At 39.5% G+C, this 26,992-nt stretch overlaps 4 protein-coding genes and 1 pseudogene across 4 annotated transcripts; 2 read left to right on the plus strand and 3 right to left on the minus strand.

Annotated features, from left to right (window-relative positions):
• Positions 1 to 4,717: 4,717 nt before the first annotated feature.
• LOC145895787 (equilibrative nucleobase transporter 1-like) lies at positions 4,718 to 5,338 on the minus strand (annotated as a pseudogene).
• A 1,593-nt stretch (positions 5,339 to 6,931) lies between these two features.
• LOC145894138 (uncharacterized) lies at positions 6,932 to 9,823 on the plus strand. Its single transcript, XM_082982611.1, has 3 exons — positions 6,932 to 7,062; positions 7,698 to 7,775; positions 9,597 to 9,823. Exons 1-3 carry the CDS (start codon positions 7,044 to 7,046, stop codon positions 9,821 to 9,823), a joined length of 324 nt encoding a protein of 107 aa, XP_082838737.1. The 5' UTR covers positions 6,932 to 7,043.
• A 4,475-nt stretch (positions 9,824 to 14,298) lies between these two features.
• On the plus strand, positions 14,299 to 15,896 carry LOC145895198 (uncharacterized). Its single transcript, XM_082983965.1, has 4 exons — positions 14,299 to 14,559; positions 15,230 to 15,374; positions 15,444 to 15,550; positions 15,614 to 15,896. Exons 1-4 carry the CDS (start codon positions 14,308 to 14,310, stop codon positions 15,860 to 15,862), a joined length of 753 nt encoding a protein of 250 aa, XP_082840091.1. The 5' UTR covers positions 14,299 to 14,307; the 3' UTR covers positions 15,863 to 15,896.
• Positions 15,897 to 17,200: 1,304 nt separating this feature from the next.
• LOC145894625 (uncharacterized) lies at positions 17,201 to 19,360 on the minus strand. Its single transcript, XM_082983253.1, has 4 exons — positions 19,187 to 19,360; positions 18,842 to 18,967; positions 18,491 to 18,611; positions 17,201 to 18,025 (listed from the first exon to the last, which is right to left on the minus strand). The coding sequence occupies exons 1-4, from the start codon at positions 19,300 to 19,302 to the stop codon at positions 17,858 to 17,860; spliced, it is 531 nt and encodes a 176-aa protein (XP_082839379.1). The 5' UTR covers positions 19,303 to 19,360; the 3' UTR covers positions 17,201 to 17,857.
• Positions 19,361 to 23,308: 3,948 nt separating this feature from the next.
• On the minus strand, positions 23,309 to 25,425 carry LOC145894624 (uncharacterized). Its single transcript, XM_082983252.1, has 4 exons — positions 25,174 to 25,425; positions 24,966 to 25,110; positions 24,520 to 24,626; positions 23,309 to 24,134 (listed from the first exon to the last, which is right to left on the minus strand). Exons 1-4 carry the CDS (start codon positions 25,423 to 25,425, stop codon positions 23,886 to 23,888), a joined length of 753 nt encoding a protein of 250 aa, XP_082839378.1. The 3' UTR covers positions 23,309 to 23,885.
• Between the last annotated feature and the right edge of the window lie 1,567 nt (positions 25,426 to 26,992).

Here is a 26,992-nt window from a genome sequence, read left to right on the forward strand (position 1 = left end):
ATTAAGTATAAACGTTTTATCCTTACAACGTCACGCTCCGTTAGTGAGGCTGCAACACACAAAGGGTAGGTGTATTTACCTGGCAAATATGTCGTACCAGACGGCGAATCTTTAGTTTTGACTAACTAACACGGCCGCGTCAAGCCCGTTATCGACTCATGCTTAAAAGGTTGGGCATCCTTCGTAGTAAAATGACAGAATGTTTGCGATGAACCCCTTGGAAGGGGGTGAGGCTCAATGATTATCAGCCAACTACAATAAAAAACACGACACTTCTTTTTCCAGACTTTGAAACAACCTTGAACCTTGGCCAAAACTCTGCCTTCATCATGACTGGCGATGTAAACATTCATGTCAACCTATCCGGTGAGTGATGCATGAAATGCATTGCGATAGATGTCGTATAAACTTGACAATTGTCAGTGACGTCATATCAGCATTAGCTATGGCTGTAGACAGGGAAGTTATAAGTTAGTAGAAATCAAGGTCGTCAAACAGTAGCTACCCAAAAGCAGTTATCACAAATACATCTCAAGTTTCGACCAAATTAGGCGAATATTCGTATTGGCCAAATCTGACATAAACGAAGTCGATTCCACTGCAACTGTTTTTAAACTATCCCTTCCTTTAGGTTCTGCGTCAATTGCTGCTGCACCTAAGCCTACATTTATAGACACAGTCGATCGTTTAACTCCAAGGTTCGTTGAAAGTCAAGATTACTTGCAAGTGAAGCAACAACAAGAGGGAAAAACAGTTTCGGTGTTACACCTTCATGGTATGCCCGGTTCGGGAAAGTCCCAAATAGTGCGAAAACTTGGTCGTGATTTTTCCCAAATTTGCGAAGAACCTCTGGTCAAGTGGCATATTGAGTGCAGCGATAGAAATCATAATATCAAAATCAAGTTAAAAGAGCTAGTGACGTCAATGGTTAAAAATAGTTTTTTGCAATTGAATGAAGGAGTAGTGGACACCGCCTTGGAAGCGATGATGGGCGACAGGTGTCAACAGTTAGTGAACTTACTTGTCTTATGCAATCACCCGATCCTGATAATTGTTGAAGATCCGAAACAAGAAGATTGGGAATTTTTTAACAACTTCCTCTCCTGTATACTAGGTGTTAAGGAACGAGAAGCAAAGATGCATATTTATGTTACATCACAATCGAAACAGACCTGCGATACCTTCCGATCTTGCAAGTTTTCCATGCAGAATATCAAAGGTCTTGTTGTAAGCGAGGGTCTTGCTTTCCTCGATTTGCCTGAAAACAGCTCTGAGATGGAAAAACAAGCGGCAAGTAAGATTATTGAAAGACTGAGTGGTTCCCCTTTGGGTTTGTTGGCAGTCAAAGCCTCAAAACCAAGAAGCTATCAGGCATATTTAAGAAATGTTGAAAACGAATCCAAAGCACAAGCGATGTATCAAATCGAATTGAAGAAAATTAAAGACCGCAAGCGCAGTCAACGTCACTTGTACGATGCTATCTTGTTTTTGTTAAAAAATAATAGCCAGGAAAGAAACGCACAGAGAAGGTGGAAAGCCATTTGTACACTTTCTATGTTTCACCACGGTAACATACCACAGATTCTGGTGAGAAGAGTGATGCACTACTTGAGGGAGGAGGAAGTCAATATTGATACGTGTGCTTTGTACAACGATAATGAAGCGAAAGATTTTATTGAAAATTGCATGAACTATGGCGTGTGCAATGAAATCGGACAAAATGTCGAGTCAGGCGAAGAAGGAAACATCTCTTTCCACGAAGTGGTTTTCAGAGCTGTGAGAATTGGACAAGGATTGGAATACGAATCACATTATCGTCTGGCAGTAAAGGCATTGGCTAGTATTGTACACAAGGATATGAGAAAACAGGCAGATTCACTTTTCTTGACAAACATGTGTCCTCATATTAGCTCCGTTCTCAAAAGGCAAACAGAAAACAGCAACGATATTTTCTTGCAATTGTGTAAGGCCCACCTTCATGAGGTCATTGGTATGGTGCTTGGGACGCAACAAAATCCTGATGAAGAAGTATCGGAATCTGAGCTTAATCTTCGAGAGGCATTGCAAATCTGGACTGCGGTTACGACAGATCTAACAGCAAATACCATTATACAACCAGCAACAGATAGCAGTGCGGATGAAAGAGCCAAATTTATAGTTGACCAACTTATTGATGCTGGAAAGAAGATCTTTACTGAAGATTTAGACATTGAGGCGTATCTCTCCATTGTTGTACATCCAAAATCAGAGGAATTGCAACACTATGCCGACCTTTCCAATCCGGATGTTGCAAACTACTTTAAAACGGCCTTGGAAGATAAAATACCATTGGATCCCGTAAAGCTGAGGCAATATCGAAGCAACAGGACACAACTTTTTCTCGACAAGGATAGACTGTGTGCAATTTACTTGGTTGAGAGAATAGCATCTATTTTGCACACCATGAGTCGTTTATTGCTTCATTACGGAGATAAAGTTACCCCAGAATGTAGATTGCGATTTCAGTGGTTTTCTACTTTGTGTTTGGCAATTTGTAACGAAGTTCGTCAGAGGTTTGATATCGCTCCCATCTTCTTGCGCATCAACGCAGGGGCATCGGTCAATATACGGCTAAAGGGCCTCAGAAATTTCACTCAAAGTGAGAGGTATAATATTCTGATGGAAACAAAGAAGTTTGTCGAAGATAAGCTTTTGAATAGTCATTCACGCGAGGCCAATTTCTGTGAACACGGAATAATAATGCACGTGAATACAGCAGAATATGACTCTTTGACGCACAAGCGTTCACTTGTCCGCATAAATGCCAAGCTAACGCCCATTGCAGAGGAAGATTTCGACCCAATCCTGTCCGATGAAATTTGTTGGGATCTGCATGAGCGCGCCAGTGCAAGCATCGGCGATTGGGGGATATTGACCAGATGTATCGTGTACTGCGGCAAATATTGGGCAGCACGTGGGGAATACCTAAGGGCGGTGGAGCACTTTGAAGAAGCGTTGCAAAGAGAAACAGATCGAAGTCCTGCTGAGAAATCCCGGTCGTTACCGTGGGTTTGCTACAACCACGCGAGGGCGGTAGTGTGCGGCAGATTACTGGATCGAGCAGAAGCGAGCAAAGTGAGATGCGAGGAGGCTTTGGAACATCGCGCCAAAATGGAAAAAGGTCTAGCTACAAAAGTAATTGAAGTCATCAGGCAGCTCGATCAACTACTTCACTCTTCAGCCTAACTTAGCAAAATATCACGTTAAAAATATGATTCAAAATGTTGCAATTGTTGCATATCTTGCAATATATCAATGTATATAATGAAAGTTTTCTTACTTTTTTGCGAAATTCATTATTTTGTTATCAGCGCAAATTAGCCATAATAGTTAATGCGAGCTGCAGCTCTCATTTATTTTAGATTTGCACTGAATATTACTTTTGGGGTAATTTTATCGTTTGGCTTTTTTCGTTTCTATCTGAGAGTATGCAGAGTATTTATCAGGATTTACGCAAACATAACCATGCTTTCGCATAGCAAGGCAGGATCGCCCCACTGCGTAGGCCCTTATTAGGATTTACGAACCAAACTCGCATGTTAAATTGCAAAAGTGAACGACAAGCGATGACAGTGCATTTTTAGCGACAATCACAAATTTCGCCTATAAAAATGTTTTTGGATGTTGCAGAACAATATTTGTTGATGTGTCAGTTTTTGATTTACTGCTGTGATCTTATATTCTGCTATTGTGCGTGTTTTAGTGCTTTTATAGTTTGGGCAAATGTAAATCGTGCATTAAAATGTATTTACATAATATTGAGAACAAAATACTTGTACATGCGATGTATGCAAGTGAATTAGAGCAAATTAAAGACATCAATCCCAATCATCGTCACTTGTACAATGATATACGGTTTTCGTTAAAACGTAATAGCCAGGATAGAAACGCACAGAGACTGTGGAAAGCCATTTTCTCATACCACAGATTCTTGTGAGAAGAGTGATGCATTACTTAAGGGAGGGGAAGAAGTCGATATTGATACGTGTGCTTTTCATAACGCCAAAGAAGTGAAAGATTTTATTAAAAATTGTAGCAACTTTGGCATGTGCAATGAAATCGGACAAAATAACGGGCAAAAAAAAATATCTTTCCACGAAGTGGTTTTCAGAGCTGTGAGAATTGGACAAGGATTGGAATACCAATCACATTATCAGCTGGCAGTAAAGGCATTGGCTAGTATTGTACACAAGGATATGAGAAAACAGGCAGATTCACTTTTCTTGAGAAACGTGTGTCCTCATATCACCTCCGTTATCAACAGGCTATAATATAAGCATGGAAGCAAAGAGACCACGGAAGTGTCGTACACGCAAAGGAATATCAGAATTTCCGTAGTTAGCCACTTTCTGAACATGATGCCGTAAATGGGTGCCGTTAGACCGTTACACATGAGAGTGTAGCCAAAAATCGTTGCAAAGAAATCAATTTCTTTGTCATCGCCAATTTCTGCGATCCATTTAACGTAACTACCAAGAAAGTGTGCCATACAGAAACTGCCGCAGCTTAAAAATAATAAATTCGACCAAAAAAGTTTGTTTTTCAAACATGATTTAAAACTGATTTGTTCGTCAATGTTCTCTTCGTTTGATTCAGTATTTGTTGGTGAGTTTGATTCCGAGTCGTTTTGTTGACAAATCTTACTCCATTCCAATACACCAAAGTGGACATTCTTGTTCTATACATCAGACAACCTGCTTCTCGGCATAACCAGATAAGTTCGCAACCAGGGAAAAACACTCAAAATCGCCATGAAACGAAACACACTTTTTAATGTGATGCCATTGTCGTAAACCATCTTGATGAGAAAAAATACAACATAACCGGAATCAAACAAGCCATTCAGAGCTGTGACGTAAATCGACTTATAACTACTGATCAAATTCCCCAACTGTGTATTGGTGACTAGAAATTGGACTCCACCCACTGATATCATAATCATTGCAGAAATAACACAACTTGTGAAGTCACGGCCAACAAAGTCAATCCCAAAGTATAGAAAGTGCAAGCAGTTGTCCGCACGACCCACGTTCCGAAGCGGTCAAGTATGTATCCGAAAGGTTAGGCTGCAAGCGGTGCCGAAGCTAAAGCAATCGCAAAAACTAGATTAAAACTAGCTTCCTGAGATGGACAAGCTTTGAAATCTGTTTTGGTTTGACATGTAGGCAGAGCAGTTGTTCCCAAAATAACCTTCTTGTATGAGAACAAACTGCAACGAAGGCCAACCAAAAATAACACCACCCACAAAAAGCACCTCGAAGCAAGCCGTTGCTATGCTTAAAATGTTCATGAAAATCATTGTATACACTTCTCTGCTTGCTGACTAAAACTTGACACTTACTTTTTGCTGCTATTTTACAACCCTAATTTTGTATATAGCACGTTGATTAATGTGGGGACTAACAGTAAATTCTACAATACCGGGGTAACTGTGAGTGTAAATACATATATCTTGATTTGAACTGGTTCTGAAATGAAAAAAATGTGTCAAATTGTAACGCACCACTGATCTGCGGTCTGACCATACAAACAGACAAGGTCTATCGGTAGAAGCACGGTGCAATTGATCACGTACACAAAGCTACCACGCAATGTGCGCCGTTATATCCTGGTTTATTTGTATCTATGCTATTCCGGTGTAATTTTGCCATACGTATATGCCTACAGAATATATATTTGAAGGCTGTTGCTACGTTTGGAATTTACTGCTTTCCATTTCCAGGACGATAACCTTCCATACGTGGAAATATTATACGATGAAAAAGGTATTTAATTTTTGTCGCATTTCAATAAATTTGTCTATAAGCTGGGATTGTTGAGAACGTTTGCTAGCATGTTATGTATACTTGTGTCAGCAAACAACCGCATGTTAGTCGGTGAAAATAAAACTTTATACCGTTTTTGTTGCTTCGCAGTCTATTTTTCCAAATTGCGCAAGCGTCAGTTTCAAAGTGGTGATAAAACGTTAAACTACTGGTTCAAGTTCAATATATAACATTTATGCACCGAAGTTGTCATAACCTTACTTGGAAAAGCATGCTCGTCCTTCATGCTACATGTATTTTGCCACGGCCAATCTAAAAGAACTTGGCTTGCTGTTGGTTGTTACACTGAATTAAAACAAGGTCCATGCATTCCCAGGGTCGTGAGTGCAAGCACTGTTGGGTGAAAGATTTTATGACTTCGCTCGGGTTTATTGCGTGAATTCCATGAAGGCGTTAAAGCTTTTGTGTAATTTGGAACCGCATTCGAATGTCAAGAAACTGATTATGAGGACGAGCTTATAAAAAATGTTATGTAAAGTATATGCTTCGTAGTGACGATCGTCAATAAAGGCCACACAGGTATCAATTGGATAAGAATTGTAAAATGCAAATTGACCTAGAGGAATGCTGGGTTGTGCTTTAGTTAACCTAAACACCGTACTCCAGAAGTCATTTAACTAGCTCCAAAAATCGGACAACTAGTAATAGCTACAAATTCTGATGATTGTTGTCCAATGCATGTCAACAAAACACATAAAGGAAGTTTGAGATGGTGGTAGACCGAAAAACTACACCAACGCTTGCGGTAAATGGCAACATGTATTTGGTTAGGTTGCCTTTTTTCTTTTGGCGACTCAAAGCGAACGTGCAATTTTGGAGCGTTGCTCTTCGCTAGCAAAGAGTATTCGTTGCCTACCGTGCAGACTTGTGTTTAAATGACAATTAAGGGATATCGTTTGCTACATCATTAAACAAGGAAAAACATTTTTAAAACTGATCTGCATTTTTATGTGGGTTTGAAGTCTGGATCAATATTGGTGATTTTTAGCAATATTTGTGTGAGTTGAATAACGTTTGTCGCAAATTTTATTTTCATAATTAGAAATTGTTGTTTTTTGGCAGGACGTGTAGCCTATAGTGTTGCTAATTTACAAGTCCAGCGAGTATTTTTGAACATACGTTGCAAAACTGCAAAGCTAGCATCTTGCTTTCCATTTCAAACAAACCAACAACCACAGAATGGCTGATAATATTGCTGGTAAGTGCATCATAGATATACTGAGTAATTTATAGGTATCACCATATGTTACGTATAAACGTTTTAACCTTATAACGTCACCTTCCGTTAGTGAGGCTGCAACACACAAAGGGTATGTGTATTTACCAGGCAAATATGACGTAACAGACGGCGAAACTCAAGTTTCGACCAAATAACACTGTCACGACGCGCCCGTATCGCATCATGCTTAAACGATACACAAAACAGCGAATCTGTGGTTGCTATTGGTCACCAAAGTTTGTCACAATGGGCCATTGAGCAGTGACAAACTGTGGGCCAGATAACCGCTTAATACAAGATTGGTTTTTAACCAAAATGGATTCCTTGTGAAGTGGGTTTAGTAGCATTAATTCCCAATTTCGGCGTTGAAAAGGCAGATTCTAGACAAGATATCCAAAGTGTCTGAAATATAGTGATTTAAAAAATGAAACGGAGATTTATTTGACAGTAACTATCCTTGTGGGTTGGATCGTGGGGCGTAGTTTCACTCCTGCCATATAAGTTTGGGCATTCTTCGTAGGAGAATGACAGAATGTTTGGGATGGGCAGCGTGGGAGGGGTGCAGCTCAATGATTATCAGCAAACTGCAATAAAAAACATAACTTTTTTTCCAGAATCTGAAACAACCATGAACCTTGGCCAAAACTCTACCGTCATCATGGGCGATGTTAACATTCATGTCGACCAATCCGGTGAGTAGTGTATAAAATGCACAACGATTGGGGTCCTATTCAGTTTATTCAACAATATCATCAGGATAAGGCAAACTTCTGGACAAACTTAACGCCTCTTGTTTCTGGCGTGACCTTCTTTGGAATAGATAGTAGGGTATAGGAAAAATCACTTCAATGGGTCGAGTCTGAAATATCTAAATTCTTTCTCTGATTGGCACTCTTTTGTAAAAGACTGACTTTTGTATTGTAAATGGTACACAAGCTTTCGCGATTTTCCTTCGCTTCGTCAGGTGTAAATGAACACAATGCGATACAAAAAAACAAGCGCAAGGCGGTCGAAGAAAAAAGGCACTGTAAATGATAAGCTGCCGTTAGTTGGCGTCGTCGTGTTGCTGCATCGTTCCTGCGGCATCGTCGTGTTGATAATGGCTCAGGAATCCCCAATCTCTGTTGAGCCCATCTTTGATGGCATTGAAGCGGTTAATGTGGTGTTGCTCGGCCGTCTCCCTTGCTGATCTTGATTTCCCTTTAACTTTTTCCAAGACCATTACCCGCATGTCGTCGACGCTATGCTTAGGCTCGTTGAAGTGTGCCCCCACCGGCTTTTCAGTGTTGTTATGTCGGACATCGTTCTTGTGGCCATTCATTCTCTTTCGCAGAGTTTGCCCTGTCTGGCCAATGTACAGAGCGCGGGGGCAGCGTGCACATGTTATTGCGTACACCACGTTCGTTGATTTGCAACTGAATGATCCATTTGGTGTAAATTTGTTGCTTTTATTGTTGACGGTGATGTGGTTCTCCGGGTTGATCAATTTGCACAGAGTACACCTAGTGCTTTTACACGGACGAGTTCCCAACTGTTGTTTGGTTGCATTCAGTGCCGAGGCAGTTAAAAGTTTCTTAAGATTAGGAGGTTGCCGATAGGCTATTACTGGCAAATCAACGAACGTGGTGTACGCAATAACATGTGCACGCTGCCCCCGCGCTCTGTACATTGGCCAGACAGGGCAAACTCTGCGAAAGAGAATGAATGGCCACAAGAACGATGTCCGACATAACAACACTGAAAAGCCGGTGGGGGCACACTTCAACGAGCCTAAGCATAGCGTCGACGACATGCGGGTAATGGTCTTGGAAAAAGTTAAAGGGAAATCAAGATCAGCAAGGGAGACGGCCGAGCAACACCACATTAACCGCTTCAATGCCATCAAAGATGGGCTCAACAGAGATTGGGGATTCCTGAGCCATTATCAACACGACGATGCCGCAGGAACGATGCAGCAACACGACGACGCCAACTAACGGCAGCTTATCATTTACAGTGCCTTTTTTCTTCGACCGCCTTGCGCTTGTTTTTTTGTATCGCATTGTGTTCATTTACACCTGACGAAGCGAAGGAAAATCGCGAAAGCTTGTGTACCATTTACAATACAAAAGTCAGTCTTTTACAAAAGAGTGCCAATCAGAGAAAGAATTTATCACATATAGACTGATACGGCAAATTTAATAAATTTGAAATATCTAAGTAACCCACAAAAGCACTACCAATAAGTATTTCTAATCTTACGCACTGATTAACCAGTAAGCTTTGGCCAATAAACATGACAATTGACAGTGACGTCATACCCGCATGATTTACGGCTGTAGACAGGGAAGTTACAAGTTAGTAGAAATCAAGGTCGTCAAATAGTAGCTACCCAAAAGCAGTTATTATAGATGCACCCCCCGTCCAAATTAGGCGAATGTCCATATTGAACCAATTTGACATAAACGAGGTCGATAGCACTGCAAACCACATTTTTTCACGTTCAACTGCTATAAACTATCCCTTCCTTTTAGGTTCGGCGTCATGTGCTGCTGTTCCTGTCCCTACATCTATAGACACAGTCGACCGAGCAACTCCAATGTTTGTTGAAAGTCAAGTTTACTTGCAAGTGAAGCAACAACAAGAAGAAAAAACGGTTTCGGTGCTACACCTTCAGGGTATGCCCGGTTCGGGAAAGTCCCAAATAGTGCGAAAACTTGGTTCTGATTTTTCCCAAATTTGCGAAGGACCTCTGGTCTAGTGGCACATTGAGTGCAGCGATAGAAATCATAATATCAAAATCCAGTTAAAAGAGCTAGTGAAGTCAATGGTTAAAAATAGTTTTTTGCAAGTGGAGGAAGGAGTAGTGGAAACTGCCGTGGAAGCGATGATGGGCGGCAGGTGTCAACAGTTAGTGGACTTACTTGTCTTTTGCAATCACCCAATCCTGATAATTGTTGAAGATCCGAAAATAGAATATCGTGAATTTTTAAACAACTTCCTCTCCTGTATACTGGATGTTGAAGAACGAGAAGCAAAGATGCACGTTTATGTTACATCCCAATCGAAACAGATTTGCGATACCTTCCGATCTTGCAAGTTTTCCATGCAGAATATCAAAGGTCTTGTTGTAAGCGAGGGTCTTACCTTCCTCGATTTGCCTGAAAACAGCTCTGAGATGGAAAAACAAGCGGCAAGTCAGATTATTGAAAGACTGAGTGGTTCCCCTTTGGGTTTGTTAGCAGTAAAAGCCGCAGAACCGCAAAGCTATCAGGAGTATTTACATAATATTGAGAACGAATCGCTTGTACAAGCTATGTATGAAATCGAATTGGAGCAAATTAAAGACATCGATCCCAATCAACGTCACTTGTACGATGCTATATTGTTTTCGTTAAAACATAATAATATCCAGGAAAGAAACGCACAAAGAAGATGGAAAGCTATTTGTACACTTTCCGTGTTTCACCACGGTAACATACCACAGATTCTGGTGAGAAGAGTGATGCATTACTTAAGAGGGGGAGGAGAAGTCGATATTGATACATGTGCTTTTTACAACGAAAATGAAGCGAACGATTTTATTAAAAACTATAGCAACTATGGCATGTGCAATGAAATCGAACAAAATGGCGGGTCAGACGAAGAAAGAAACACGAAGTGGTTTTCTTTCCACGAAGTGGTTTTCAGAGCTGTGAGAATTGGACAAAGATTGGAATACGAATCACATTATCGTCTGGCAGTGAAGGCATTGGCTAGTATTGTACACAAGGATATGAGAAAAGAGGCAGATTTTACAAACATGTGTCCTCATATCACCTCCGTTCTCAACAGGCAAAAAGGTGATAACAACGATGTATTCTTGCAATTGTGTAAGGCACATCTTCATGAGGTCATTGGTATGGTGCTTGGGACTCAACAAAATCCTAATGAAGAAGTATCGGAATCTGAGCTTAATCTTCGAGAGGCATTGCAAATCTGGACTGCGGTTACGACAGATCTAACAACAGATACCATTATACAACCAGCAACAGATAGCAGTGTGGATGAAAGAGCCAAATTTATAGTTGACCAACTTACCGATGCTGGAAAGACGATCTTTACTGAAGATTTAGACATTGAGGCATATCTCTCCATTGTTGTACATCCAAAATCAGAGGAATTGCAACACTATGCCGACCATTCCGATCAGGTTGTTGCAAACTACTTTAAAAAGGCCTTGGAGGTTAAAATACCATTGGATCCCGCAAAGCTGAGGGAATATCGAAGCAACAGGACACAACTTTTTCTCGACAAAGATAGGCTTTGCGCAATTTACTTAGTTGAGAGAATAGCATCTATTTTGCACACCATGAGTCGCTTATTGCTTTATTACGGAGATAAAGTTACTCGTGAAAGGAGACTGCGATTTCAATGGTTTTCCACTTTGTGTTTGGCAATTTGTAACGAAGTTCGTCAGAGGTTTGATATCGCTCCCATCTTCTTGCGCATTAACGCAGGGGCATCTGTCAATATACGGCTAAAGGGCCTAAGAAATTTCATTCAAAGTGAGAGGTATAATATTCTGATGGAAACAAAGAAGTTTGTCGAAGATAAGCTTTTGACTAATCATTCACGCGAGGCCAATTTCTATGAACACGGAATAATAATGCACGTGAATACAGCAGAATATGACTCTTTGACGCACAAGCGTTCACTTGTCCGCATAAATGCCAAGCTAACGCCCATTGCAGAGGAAGATTTCGACCCAATCCTGTTCGATGAAATTTGTCGGGATCTGCATGAGCGCGCCAGGGCAAGCATCAACGATTGGAAAATATCAGCCAAGTGTATCGTGTACTGCGGCAAGTATTGGGCAGCACGTGGGGAATACCGAAGAGCTGTGGAACACTTTGAAGAAGCGCTGCAAACTGAAACAGTTCGAAGTCCTGCTGAGAAATCGAGGTCGTTACCGTGGGTATGCTACAACCACGCGAGGGCGGTAGTGTGCGGCAGGATACTGGATCGAGCAGAAGAGAGCAAAGTGAGATGCGAAGAGGCTTTGGAACATCGCGCCGAAATGGAAAAAAATCTGGCTACAAAAGTAATTGAAGCCATCAGACAGCTCGATCAACTACTTCACTCTTCAGCTTAACTTAGCAAAATATTACTTTGAAAATATGATTCAAAATGTTGCAATTGTTGCATATCTTGTAATATATCAATGTATTGAACGTTTTCTTACGTTTTTGCGAAATTCATTAATTTTAGATTTACACTGAATATTACTTTTGGGTTAATTTTACCCTTTGGCTTTTTTTTATTTATCAGGATTTACGCAGAATTATTACCATGCTTTCGCAAAGCAAGTATGCGCAGGCCCTTATCAGGATTTACGAACCAAACTCGCATGTTAAATTGTAAAAAATGAACGACAAGCGATGAAAGTGCACTTTTAGCGACAAACACAAATTTCGCCTATAAAAATGTTTTTGGATGTTGCAGAAATGTGTCAGTTTTTAATTTATTGCTGTGATCTTATATTCTGCTATTGTGCGTGTTTTAGTGCTTTTATAGTTTGTGCAAATGTAAATTGTGCATCAAATGGCGAATTTGGCAAAACAATCATCACAACAATAAATTTACAGCATGCTGAGCAAATTGTGTGGAAAACAATATTGAAAATGTCATTTAGGTCAGAGGTCTGGTAGCAAAACGCATGTTTCCCTGACCTATAATTCCGACCACTCCGCATGTTTCCTGATCGTAAACACTGGAACGGCGACAGAAAGGATGCAGGCGGAGTTAAACTTTCCTGCAGAGCTGCTACAAGCTTTCTCACTCTCTGCTGGACAACGCAAGTTTTGTATAAGTTGCATACAGATGGCCACTGTTTCGACCTAAAAGGTTTCATCAGTGCAGCTGGTGTGACTCGCTGCCCCAAAACCAACAAATGACGGTAATTGTACATAGTCACCTTAAAGTGGAAGTCTTTGCTTGGCCGTTTGGTCAGCGTAGTCGTCTGATTGTCACACCAGCTGCACTGATGAGACCCTTTAGTCGAAACAGTGGACATCTGTCTGCAGCTTACATAATTCGTATTATTGGCTCCACTTTGCTTAACGCACGTTTTTTCTGACACTTCGCTGTAAAATGCCCCAGTAATTGTTCTTGCCAATCTGCTATTATTCTCGCCAACGCGCTGTTACGTACTGACATTTTTTGGTAGTTGATTCAGTCACGTGTTGAACTCAAGTTAATAAATACAGTAACGCGCTAGGAACAATTTAAACTTTACGCCACCTGTTTTTGCAAACTTGTGTTTCAATAAACAGAGTTTTAAATTCAGTATAGTCAGCAAGAACACGCAGATTTAGCTTCAGTTATAGCCGCCGGCCGAAATCATTTGGTACGCTGCAGTCTCCAACAAATTTTGAACTGCGGACCGATGTAACGCAGTTAATATTTTTGCGGACCGGTCTTTATGGTGTGGCAAAACAATGATTGTAAAGTGCACTTAAGTTATTCTTTTACATTACGATTTACCAGTTTGGAACCAATGACAAGAACATGTGACCGACTGGCTGTGCGAAAGTGGTATTATTTGATGCGTGATGTGAAGCATGTGTATTATGGCCAATGTTTTTCCTTGTTCTACGAACCGTTGACAGATGCCTAAAGGTCCAGTGGTTGGGACCCCTAATTGAGGCAACCTGAAAAAACAAATTGTACGGGAACAAGGACTCGAAAAGAAATCATTCAAATAAACAACATAACAGCCATGCAGAGACCCATTGTCAATAAATGTTGTATTTACATGATATATTACTGCAAAGATGTGACATAATTCTGTCAGTACCTTGCCAAGTTACCTTAATTTCCGCGCAGTACGATCTGTATCAGCTTTACGCTTTAAGTATCAACAAGCACCACCGGTGTGCCAAGAGTGATGCGTTGCAATAAGATGAACTGAAGCGAAGCAGCGTTTTTCTGTCGTTGCCGGACGAGAAGCTGAAATGTTGTGAACGTAACCATTTACTGCGTGCACTATTTGAACGTTTGAAGGGTAACTGTAGTTTAACACGACTATACTATCAAATGTAACCGAACAATTCAGGTTCCTCATTAAGTTGGAGATTTTATTGTTTTCGCTTCTTTTAGATGGATAAATAACGATGTGTTTAGTAGTGTAAGCAGGTAGGGATTAGCAAATTTTTTTTGCTTGCTGCATCAAACTCCTAATTCGGGCGCGAAAGAGGTTAGAAAATGAAAGTATTAGTTGCAGGTCTGTCTAAAACCGGAACTAAAACCATGGCAACTGCTTTGAGACTTCTCGGGTACAAGGTTTACGACTGGATGGAGAATTTTCATTACCTTGGAGATGAATGGCAGAGACAAATTCGGGACGGTTTTAAAATGGAAGACATGAGACGAATGTATGAGAATGTTGACGCCGTTACTGACGGTCCATGCGATGCTTACTGGGAGGAAATATTTGATGCATTTCCTGATGTTAAGGTTCAAACTGTTTAATTGGGTTTAAATAAAATTTGCCTAAATTAGCAGAAAACTAAAGGAGCATTGCAGCTTAGCTGAATCAGCCACTTTTTCGAGTCAAGTCGGAGCGAGATTTAAAAAATCAAGCCCCCGGTGAGGTTTGAACCTTGGCTAACCAGGCCCAACGCTTTTCAACTGAGCTCAGTGGTTCCACGGGTATATTGTGGCTAATGCATACAGGTCCAGCTAGGCTGCAAGGACTGGGAAGCGAAACCTGTCAACCCAATGGTCTGGATACGATAGCTGTGAAGTAATGACCTGGAAAGGGGGCGATCCTGCTAATCATGCCTTTGGAATTGCATGTAACATTACTGTGTTTTCTGATTATATTGGTAGAGATACCCTATGTGTACGTGGAGGTTGCCTGACAAGTTTTGCTTGCGTACCAGTGTGTCTTGGCCACAATATACCCCGTGAAACCGCCGAGCTCATGTAGCCCAGTTGGTAGAGCGTTTGGTTTGATCAACCCAGGGTCGTGAGTCAAACCTCACCGGAAACTTGATTTTTTAAATTACTGTTCGACTTGTCGGGAAGAAATGGCTGATCCAGATGGGCTGCAATGACTGGGCTGCGAAGCCTGTAAACCTAGGGGCCTTGAATAATTAGTATTTTACATATTTTCTGTGGGCAGGTGATTTTGACAACCCGTGACGAAAAAGACTGGATTGAAAGTCTAAAAAAACACTCAGTTAAAATGAACAAAGATTTCTGGTTCCGAGTGGCATGCATTTTGACGTACACTGGAGTAATGTCTCAATTTCACGTGGCAATGACTGGTACGAACTTCTCTGCAACTATAAAACTCAAACTGCTTTCAAACATGTGTTCGTTTTTTTTACTTTCAGCCCGCCACATACAAAGGTATGAACTATGGCCTTTTACAAGACAAGACCCGCTTCCCGATGAGACTTTAAGTCGTGTAAAAAAAAGGCACGAAAGCGACGTGGAATCGGTAAAGGACATTTTCATAGTATGTTATCTCCGAAGTTTAAAACCGTGCATCCATTTCATGCAGGTTGTACCTCGAGAACAGCTGCTGGTGTATGAAGTAAAAGATGGTTGGAAACCATTGTGCGATTTTTTATCTGTTCCTGTTCCAGACATTCCGTTTCCGCACGAGAACAAAGGTGGCACCTTAGTTGAATTCTGGAGAAAAAATGACCCTGTGATGCAACGGATTGAAATAGAGTTAAAAATCGCCTTGTGTTGTTTGTTTATGTTTTTTGCGGGAGTGTGTTCTATTGCAATCTTTTTATTTTGCTAGCTGGAAATGCGACATTCATTTTCTAAACTTGTGGCAATGCAACAAATTTCATAATTCCCAAATAAATGTACAATACGGTTGATTTGCCATGTCATCACCGAAAAGGAAGCCGCTGAATAGAGCATTATATTCAATGCATGTGTACGCAAATCCTGATACCCATATGCTGTTGAGTGCCGATTCATGCTACAGCGTAAACTGTTTTCTCTGCTTTGCGCAGTTTGGCGCTTGGTCATTCTAATCTGTACGATTCTATTGTAACTCGACGCCACTAAACTCGAAGTAATGCACTTTGTAAAGTATAATTGTTGAGTATTACAAGGCTAAAAAAGGAGACATGTTTTAATCGGAAGGGACGAATAAGATATAATATTACCGAAGAAGGTAACAGGAACCCATAATAAATATCTTATGTTGCCGTTTTAAGAAGGTATTGTATGTTAATTTTCTGCATTCGCTTGTCTATGGCTAGTTGTTCAAAACAGAATGACTCCCGAAAGACCTGTAGTGTTTTGCATGTGTGAAGCCTTGTCTTGTATACCGACTGTCTTGTATACCGACATGGCACGTATAACAACAACTCTTTTTTTTTAGCTGCGCCCCCACTAGGTCTGGTAACTAAACGTTATGCCATGTGCTTTGACAATAAAAGGTTTTTGTTTGACGCCTCCCTACGTCTCTGCAGAGCAGAATTGATCACAATTTATCGGTACCATGTGGATCTACGTCTACTGTCAAGTCACCACCAAATGGAATAGTCTCAGTTTGCAGTATACTATCTGCTGCTCACTAGTTAGAATTTGTTTTAAATTTTGCAAATATTTCAGTATCACTTTAAAATATTTGTTCAATTATTTGGTATCAGATATGAAGTTTATAAATTTAATGGGTTTCTCAAACTTAAAATTTGTCATTAGGTCCAATAACATAAACGAAAAACCTAAATATCGATGCAATTCCCCCAGCGCACCATCGGATTTTTATAACCAGAAAAACATTAAACCAATTTTTTTTCTGCTAACTTCGCTTGGAAAATTCTGTATTTGCATGCCATGGGGTAAACCTGGAACACGTCACCATAAGCAAAAAACAGTATACGCAACGAAATAATTTGCATTTAAAACTTACAAAAAACAGTTTTGACGTTACTTGCCCCGACAAAATAAAATACAAATCATGTATTGAGAAAATATGCAGAGCGTGAGTAAAAATCATATTTTAATTTTTAGCGTGCCTGCGACATTGCCATGGAATTCGGTTCAATTCAGTAATTTTATTCCGGAAAACAAAACAACATCAAATTATATGAAACAGCTTGATGAAGATTTTTTTGGCTAAACGTCCATTGTATAAGAGTCAGTAGGCTACTGTGAATATGGTTCAAATAAAAAACGAAAGTGATGGAAACATCAAACAAATAAGACACAGCAGAACAGGAGACGCAAAATAGTAGAGACATAAGTAACGTACATACAATAAAGAGAGCTGTATAAAGATCAGTATATCAGGATTTCTCCAACTGGAGTCAAAAAATTAAAAAAAAAAATTATGTTCAGTACCGCAAAGCTTTGCTGTATACGTACTATAATACAACATACAATGACACAAATAACAAACACAAATTAAGAATTTTAATGGAACAACAACAACAATAAACTATTACTTTGCTGCAAGCTGAACACAAACAAACAATTGGTTTCTCCATATGTTACATACTCGAATAAAATGGAAAGAAGAACAAAACGGTTTGAAAAGCACGAAATGAGAGTGAAAGTAATGGGGATTTTTGCTGCGGCTGATGGGGTCGCCCTGAATTAAGGTTTTGTGATATAAATGGATGTTTGCGTTATACTGGTTACAGTGCGGCACAGTAAACGGAACGATTAATTATTCACATTTAAAACATTTATTTTATTGAAAAATAAACGGGGGTCGCCGTGTACATTGTTGACAGCCGAACAGGCAATTTCCAATGTTTCAGCCCACAAATCTTGTTTAGGTCGTTTGTTGGATGGTTTTGGAATTTAGCCTTAATGTCACCATGCCCTCATTCATTGAATCAGTCATCTTATTCAGAATTTCCTCCAGGGCAAGATAAGTGTTTGAACCGTGAACAAGACCGTAGCTTTCGCACAGAACATCCAACACGACTTGTTGCAAAGTCTAAATTATATTGTTTACAAACATAATTGTTTTGCGGTGAACTAAAGTTTCCCAAATTATGTACGTACGAAAGATTACTTGGAGGATTTTGTCTGCATAACCCCCTACGTGACCTTCTGTTGCATTGATAAAACTAATTGAGGTACAAAATTAGGCTAATTTGTCTCTTAACAAAAACAACATCGCTGCAGAACAGAATTGATCATAATTTATCGGTACCAAGCGAATCAACGTCTGCTATCAAGTCAATAACTAGTGGAAATAGTTGGCAACGACTGCACAAAACACTTAATTACCCGCTCTCTGCCATAGGAGGTTTGTCGATGACAAAAAGCTATCGTATGATCCATGTTGTTTTCAAATTTAATGGTTTATTTGAACTAGAATTCTTACACTGGGTTTGCTACACATTTTCTTTTTCCGTATATGTAGTTCCATTATCAAACATGCATACGTTCTATTTACCTGCAGATGATCGAGCTGTAAAGCAAGCCTTGCATGGACCTTTCCCATTTTGACCCCGGTTTTGTAAAACAGTTCTTCATCACCAATCAAAATCAACATTTCTCTCATAGCTTTGAATTGCCTGCGAATAATGGTGTCACGTTGTACAAAATATACACACAAATGGCATATTCAACACGATCTATATTATATAAATGAGCCTAACTTACAGGTATTTTAGGTGTGATTTACAAGATGTTTCGAGAATAGAAATCACATGGTCTCATTCACATACACTTTTATTCCTTGTTTGGGCGACAGTTTACATATACATGGTGTGCAATGCCGTCAAAAATGTTACATAAATGTTACCTTGGAATTCGCACTTGCATTTTCTTGTTTTCCTTTAGCATTGGAATAGTGATAGGACAGGACGGATCTTGGGGAATTCCGTAAGATAAAAAAACTCGACGTGATTGTGGATTTTCGTTTAACATTCTAAAAATTATGAAACAATATATCTATACTAAGACGCGAAAAACTTGAAGTTAATTACATGAAATAAAAAAGCCAAAACTAATATGCTAATCATCAAAAGCAAACGTTTTCAACACTGCTGTAATTTAACTGACTGCTGAGTTGTATATTAGCCCAGACTTACGTGTAAACAAAAGAAATTGATTGAGTTACCCTGGTTATCTGGCCGTAGATATTTACCTTTCAAATATTACCAGTCCAAATTGTTCCTGATAGGTTGAGTCATCGGTACCAAATGTTTTTGCAACAAGATTAAGAATGGCCTCTCTTTCCGATTGTAGCATACCCATACCCATACTATTTCATTATACAAAGTCAACCAAATAATAAAGAGCTTATGATTTAGCAAAGATTTCTGCAACTGAAAAAAGTTTAAACATTTATTGGAATTATCGTTGCCAAAATCCAAAATCACAACCTCAGTATTATTTTACGAGCATTGTTCTTTTAAACGCTGCTGCAAGCCACAGTCACGTGAGGTAACCTTTATCATGTTTTACGAATTTTGACAATTAGTTGTTGCACTACACTTTCGGTAAAAGTGCGAAACAACAGATCAAAAAATTTGAACAAAGCCAGTGCTAACTGTGTTGCATCAAAGCATGTTGCCTCGTTGCCTACCCGTCCGCCTCTATGCACGCCTTGTTGCAATTACAATTAGCACTGATGATCAAAACGTCTGCTCTTGGTCTAGCATACTAGCTTTGGCTTTCTTGTTCAAAGTACTTGACTCTTTTTATTGCACCCAACAAAACTTTTACTCTTTTGCAGAAAACTTTTGTTAAAGCGTGGTGGGTATCCCACGAGGCAAACACATCTCAGTATCATAACTGTCAAATCTCATGGTTTCCAAATCCTGGTGTGTCCATTCTAGCTTACTGTTAATTCTGCGCTATGTCCTGAACTCGTTATGCAGACAAACATATGCAACGGCTGTCAAAAATCTTTTCATTCTGTAGCTAACGTGATATAAGGCAGAATGTTGGTCGATTGTAATGTTTTTAAGCTTGTAAGTACAATCAACGTTAGCTGAAAATACCGAGCGTTATAAATGGTTTTAAGCCAGTGGATGTCGTCAGCAGCAATAGGAAGACGTTGTTTATGTTTAAATTACGCAGACCTGGAAACAGCGTTTATAGTCAATATGTACACGTCACAAATATACAAGCAAATAAACGATTTGTAAGTAGTTTCATAAATAGCCGTCATAGTGTTGACTGAAAAATGTTGCGCATTATACCAAGTTGTACACGTAACTAAATGTATAGGCTGTAACGTGCAGTAGGTATTAATCATTACCACACAATGACCACCACCCAACACTCACTACAGACAAAAAAAACTCTCAACAACAACGCTGCCATTGTATACTCTCAGAAAAACTACTAAATACATATTAAGTGTTGTAATGCTAACTGTAGACACAAGGAAACACGTTTTTTATATCTGACTGCACGGAAAACTTTGACCGTCATAAATACGTCACAGCAGATTACAGGAAATACCGTGACGTAGTCGCGTCATCGCACGGCCGGACAAGCTAAGCTTATATCAGTAGTACTTCGCTTTTACAATCACACTCCCAATCACTCAAACAACTTTGTCTTCTGAATTTATAACAAAGAATTTAATAATTTATTTCTTCTGTCCCCGTTGCGGAGCCAATTTAACGCGTAACCAGAGATACAATCGGCCTAAGCCAAATAATAAGCTTTTTGATGCAAGTATTGGATATATTTTAGAAAATTTATCGGATTTTGATTAGGGATGACGACAGCTTAATTTATATACAAATGCTGTTATAGCCACACTGGTTCGTCAAAACACCTCCATAACGCGCAATATTGCTTTTAAATATACAAAATAAAAGCACTTTAATTACGGAAACTAAGCACGTAAGTCCAAAATAAGCACCTTTCTTAGATATCAGCATCTATGTGTTTTCTATGACACTGCTAGTAAAAGTAAACACAAATCCCAGAAATAAGTCTGGCATGGTAATCCTTGCGTAAAACCCCAACAAGTGTTATTTAGACAAGCAAATGTGTTCTTATTTGTTTAAAGTAAACAGTCGTTTCCGCCTTCAAATTCAATTGAGTTTGAATACAACTTGCAACAATTTCATTTGCGTCTGTTTTAAAATAAATCAACTCCACCACATGTATGACGCACAGAACAGACTTACTGTTTTTGTACAGAGTCACGTTCACAGGAAATAACACGTCTGATATCAGTTCAAAACAAAATGTGCTGCAAAATGTTTTCGAACGATAAATGTCCATTTTTACGCAGACACATTCTGATCAAAAGTAGATGCAGTAAATCAAATCTTTGTATTACGCACTGTAACCATATTAAAAAAATATGAGAAATAAAATGACATTGGAAAAAGCGGTATTTGTTTTTTTTGCATACCGACCGCAATTGTGAACTGGTGATTTTATTAGGAACTCAATCGGCTGATACAACAACACCAGAAAGGCGCAGGTGTCTCTTCGCTTTCACTGAATAATAATTGTGTAATTGCTGGTCGTTAAGTTTGCGGTGAGGCCTACATAGTATACAGTCTGTTGTAGATATTACCTATAAGGTCAAATGACCAGCTCTCATAGTTGTGAAACGTTGTACCCTTTTGTGGTAACAGCAAAAGCAACCTGGATATTTGTTAGAATTATAATTGTTAAATACACGAGTTTATGATCTAAAATTTTTTTGTGGCTAACTTGCTAAGTTTTATTCACAGATGCATTGAGATTGGACGCGGCGTGTTTACAGCGGAAGTCGCAGCGAATTAATTGACTTCCTCATTCGCCTATAGCGTAGCGTGCCGCAAAAACTTATACTGCGATTAAATGTTATTATTTTGTTAGCAACTAGTTTTGGATAGCTATAGTTAATTTATTACATGAAAAAGTGGTCTTGAAGCGTTTATATATATTCGGGCGGCTGCTATACCTGAAACTAAGTCTGCTTGCGTGTTCTTACTTTTGATACTAATTTCGTTAAGTTGTGAGCAGAGTACTTTATTGAATAGAAGGACACTTTCCAATATCAGGTGACGTAACTTAAAATTGTTCCAAGCGCGTTAGTGACTGAGTAACTTCTACCGCATGACATCAGTTGCTTATAATTAAGTGTCCGAGTTGGGTGGAGTGAATGACAGAGAATATGACAGAGTAAAGTGCAAACGGGTATTTCACAAGTTACAATAAGAAAAAGATCTGTCGTCGAACAGGATGCCAGGAGACTGTGCGAGTTCTGCAGGAAAGCCCAACTCTGTCTGCAGCCTTCGGTCCGTCTGTGTTCCAAATGTGTGAAGAATTAAATAGGGAAGCATGCGTGTTGCTACAGTGTAAACCGTTATAGGAACTATTTGTAAACTGTGATCGCATAATTTTAAACATTGAGATGTTGTTTCAATGTTGACAAATGATACCTGAATGTGAACATGCAAGTTTGGTTTTGTTTATGTTGATGTTCTGAACTAATCCTTACTAATGCTAAACATTAAGTATGAAATAGAAACATTGTGTTTTTTGTCTGACGTAAAATTTGCGATCGTTTCAACACCTGCATAATGTGAAGTGAAAATTAAACAGTTGGATTGAACAAATCGCGATCATATTGAATATGTGGAGGAAATGTGGATGGAAAATCCTGAAGCGTTCTTTCCATTGGAATGGAAAATATTGATCCTCAAGTCCTGTGACATAGATGGACATTTAGATTAACAACGTCCAGCTAAGAATTCAGTGGTTCGTTGGAAAAAGACAGTGTTTTTTGTTGTTTAAAATACGTTGGGTTATTTGAAGATGTTCGAGCATATTGCGGCGGTTGAACCTGGTAAAATCTTGATTAAGAGCAGCAACCCTGCTTTAACGATATTCACGTTAGCTGGCGCAACGCTGTTTTGCCTCAGGGAAGTTTTTTGGCGTAAGTGACGAAGCGGAAGCTGGGATATTGCTTGGATTTGTACCTAATGTTGATTTTTTCGAGACAAAGAAGTGATGGCAAAACACGAATGGGGAAAATAATATGATGATTTTGCTGCACGTGATGAAGTGATATGAAGCTCGCGAAACCTCGTGCTAATAAAGTCGTTTACTATTCAGTCTCCTATCAAAGCAGTGTACCAGCAAGTATTTTTGGTAAAGACCAGAGACGGACACGGCGAATTGAAGAAACTGTACAATTTTTAATTGATGGGTTGTATCAAAATTATCAAAACATTCGAATACTCACAAATAAAAAAATGTCAATTGCAATGAGGCAGTTCAAGTAAATCTGATTATGTGTATTGAGATAGTATAAAAGTTCGAAGTTACATGTCAAAAACTGACTGGCTCTTCAGCCAAGCGGCCAATATATAGACTCATTTTAAGACATGGTGACTAGGTAAAAACGTAACAAAACAAATGTAGTTAACAAGAATCTTTTATCTCAAGTCAGCGGAGAAGTTTTGCGAGACTGAACTAGATTAATTTTTATCTCGTGAGAGGGTTGGCTTATCAGAATATAAATGTCGCACGAGTATCGTGACGAGGCACAATTAAGAGTGACTTGCGTTAACGGGTGAATGTAGGTCAACAATTGAAAGCGATATAATACATTACAATTTACTAAAGCACCACCCGCTGGTTAATGACATCCACGAAGATGTTTTGCCTCAGGGAAGATTTTAACGTGAATGACGGTATGGAAAGTATGATATCGCTTGGATTTGTACGTTCTATTGATTTGTGCCGGATACTGAAGTGATTGGAAACCACATAGAGGGAAAAGATTTCATGTAGAAAGTTTGCTTCATCATTACTGGAGTAAAGAAGTCCTAACCAATCCTAAAAATTATGCTCAATTTGTTTTCATGTGCCATAGCCAGTTAACGAAAGAATCCTCCAAAAATGTACATGCAAATTGCACAAAGAAAAAAGAAGCAGCCAATAAAAATCATTAACTCTGTCTCAATCCGTTGCATCACAAGATTTTCCTTTCTTAATTCGTCCAAAACACAAGCTGCCTTATTCTTGTGTGGAAACGGATAATCTGGAACAGGGACAGACAAAAAATCACACAGAGGTTTCCAACCTTCTTTTACTTCATACACCAGTAGCTGTTCTCGGGGTACAACCTGCAAAATAAATTAGAACTGCGGTTCAAATTGCATGTGCTTGGCTGTCAGTGATATCGTGACCTTTGCAAACAATTTCAGTAAAATAATGCTTTTACGTTAAACAACACAACCTTTTAGCACACTTTTCTCTAGCAAAAATATTTTCAATAAAGTAAACGTTATCAGTCACATTACGAAAATGGTTGTGTTTTCAACTTTGTATAACATACTTATACCATATTCGATGTATATGTTTTGTTGCAACGTAAATTCCAACACCTTATTTTCTGTTGGAGATATGTAAAAGCAAACGACACACAGAGTTACTGACTGGAGATCAACTTTGTGGAAATTATTCATATTTATTTAAATTTATACGACCACAGTAAACATTTATTCTCACCAGCTTCAAATCCCGCTCGTGTCTTCGTTTAACACGTTTTAACGTCTCATCGGGAAGAGCCTTCCAACTAGAGTATGGCCATGTTTCGTGCCTCGCCATATGATTACCTGAAAGAATACATTGCCAAAATACACCTAAAATCAGCCTCACTATATAGGTTGGTTGATTCATTTTAAAAAAAAAAAATGTTTTTTGTAAATCATGCAATGTATAAAAGCCTTCAAGTAACTCATATAGTGCTTTAACATCTACCGAAAATTTTGTGTTTGAATGAACCTTATACCAAACAACACTGAGGCTAGTTATTTCCTTTTATCTTCACGTAAGACGAATGTGTTTCAAAAACCCAGTCGTTCTTCCAGTATGTGTACCTAAACTTGTATTTACGTCACTATTTCGCTTAAACATTTTGTCGTTTTTCACGCCGCCGGCAAATTTTAGCTCACCAGTAAAAGCAAAATGGAATTGAGCTTTAACTCCAGTGTACGTTACTGTGCGTGCAAGACGAAACATGATGTCGTTGTTCATTTCCTCAACTTGTCTTTTCCAGCTTTCCACCCAACTATTTTCATCACGTGTTGTTAAAATAACCTGCAATGCAAAAATACGCACCATGCGAAGCAATGGGATTGAGTTACAAACACTATTTCCTACTTTCACATCAGGAAATGCATCAAATATTTCCTCCCAGTAAACATCACAAGGACCATCCATAACTGCATCAACATTCTCATACATTCGTCTCATGTCTTCTATTTTAAAACCCTCTTTAACTTGCTTCTGCCAATCATCTCCAAGGTAATAGAAATTCTCCATCCAATCGTACACTTCGTACCCTAGAAGTCTCAAAGCAGTCGCCATAGTTTTCGTTCCTGTTTTTCCTAAACCCGCCACCAGCACTTTCATTGTGTCAGTTTGTTATTACAGTAGTGATAATGATCATGTTAAAGCGGTTGCAGCTTAGTTTTGAGCACTTGAGAAATGAGACAAAAACGCACGCGCAAAGCAGCTTTTGTAAGGCGAAAAATGCAAGCGAGAAAGGCACGTAGTGCACGCTTCGGTGCAAACAGTTTGTGGCACGTTCAGCGAGGTCGCCACAGACCACCCTCAGAAAGCGATCAGTTGTCACGTCTGGTCAGGGGCGTACGTAACGCAGAGGGCGAGCGACCTTAACTGGAACTGGCAAGTCAACATGCGCTGGTTTCAGTTCGATAGATACTATGTGTTGCTCTCGACCAGGGTGTCGATTTGTGCCTTTTTCGCCATTCTAAGTGTTCGACACGCCACTGTTTGACACGGGCAGCGTGAATAAATTTTAAGTTACCGGTATACAGTACCACGAACAGATCAACGCTATTGTTATCTACCAAGGTCAATAAATTGAATTACTATTAAAACTTAATTAAGCCTAACATATCGGTCACGCCAATCTTGCAACATTAACATCGATCTCACTAGTTTTCTTTTTTCGAAGATTGGACGCCAAAGATTTTCCTATTCACATCTATTTGTCATATTTTTGCCGTACATGCTGGTGGTAAAAGTGGTTCGAAGACGTTGATGCCAGCATAAGTCGTTTAATTTCAAACGCAAACTATTTTTTGGGGAGAAATTTTTATTTCAAGTCTCTATCAAACAACAGCTTTTAACTGAACGGTTACGTAGTGTTGAAAACTTAATGGCATCATCGCTTGGGATTCCCAACCAAAATAAATTTGTATGTTTAGATTGCTAAATAAACGCAACCGCAATAAATTTTTGGACAAAATCCATGCAAAAACCAGCGAAAACTTGCTTTAACGTTCAAGGAATAAGCGCGTTAAATTTTTCTCAAGATGTTCGACACGCAGAAAAAAATCGATGCCCTGCTCTCGACCGCCAAAAAAATGGGGTAGTGCGTATTCCGAACAGTAACCAAGGTAGCTCATCCATCCAGTTGGAGTTCCTGAGACGAGTCATGATCGCACTTTTAAGGTGACGATAGAATTTCTTCACCAATCCATTGGCTTTGAGTGATAGGAAGTGGTTCTGTAAATGTGCAAAAGTTGGCTGCCCATAAATCCGAAGCGAACTGCGGCCCTCGATCTGAAGACAAGTGGGCTGGAATACAGAAACGTGATATCCTATGTCAGACGAAAGCGCGGGCGCAGGTAATTGCTGGGGCATCCTGTATGGGATTTGCCTCTTGCCAGCGAGTGAAACGGTCCCCGATCGTGAGTAAATACATCTTGCCTTGACATTGCGGTAATGGCCTAACTATGTTGGCATGACTGAAACGGTTCGACGGACGTTCGTATTCTTTTAACGGTGCTGCTACACTTTGGCTGGCTGACATGAGAGACACTGCCTCGCCCAAGGCCCACTTGCTTGCGCAGTCCATGCTAAACAAACTTGGAGGCAATAAGCTGCTCGGTGATGCGGACAGATGGGTGAGAGTCCATGGATAACGTCAAAAATATTTTTTCTTGTTGCT

This window comes from Ascidia mentula, chromosome 3 (assembly GCF_947561715.1).
Source record: "Ascidia mentula chromosome 3, kaAscMent1.1, whole genome shotgun sequence".
NCBI lineage: Eukaryota > Metazoa > Chordata > Ascidiacea > Phlebobranchia > Ascidiidae > Ascidia > Ascidia mentula.

Coding starts and splice junctions, on each gene's coding strand:
- LOC145894138 (XM_082982611.1), top strand. Junction 7,776..9,596: donor CATTCATGTCGACCAATCCG/GTGAGTAGTGTA, acceptor CCTTCCTTTTAG/GTTCGGCGTCATGTGCTGCT.
- LOC145895198 (XM_082983965.1), top strand. CDS start 14,308: ATGAAAGTATTAGTTGCAGGTCTGTCTAAAACCGGAACTAAAACCATG. Junction 14,560..15,229: donor ATGCATTTCCTGATGTTAAG/GTTCAAACTGTT, acceptor TTCTGTGGGCAG/GTGATTTTGACAACCCGTGA. Junction 15,551..15,613: donor ACGAAAGCGACGTGGAATCG/GTAAAGGACATT, acceptor CATTTCATGCAG/GTTGTACCTCGAGAACAGCT.
- LOC145894625 (XM_082983253.1), bottom strand. CDS start 19,302: ATGGGTATGGGTATGCTACAATCGGAAAGAGAGGCCATTCTTAATCTT. Junction 18,612..18,841: donor ATGCAAGTGCGAATTCCAAG/GTAACATTTATG, acceptor CATTATTCGCAG/GCAATTCAAAGCTATGAGAG. Junction 18,026..18,490: donor TACAGCTCGATCATCTGCAG/GTAAATAGAACG, acceptor AATATAATTTAG/ACTTTGCAACAAGTCGTGTT.
- LOC145894624 (XM_082983252.1), bottom strand. CDS start 25,425: ATGAAAGTGCTGGTGGCGGGTTTAGGAAAAACAGGAACGAAAACTATG. Junction 24,627..24,965: donor ATTCCATTTTGCTTTTACTG/GTGAGCTAAAAT, acceptor GTATTCTTTCAG/GTAATCATATGGCGAGGCAC. Junction 24,135..24,519: donor ACGAGCGGGATTTGAAGCTG/GTGAGAATAAAT, acceptor TTTATTTTGCAG/GTTGTACCCCGAGAACAGCT.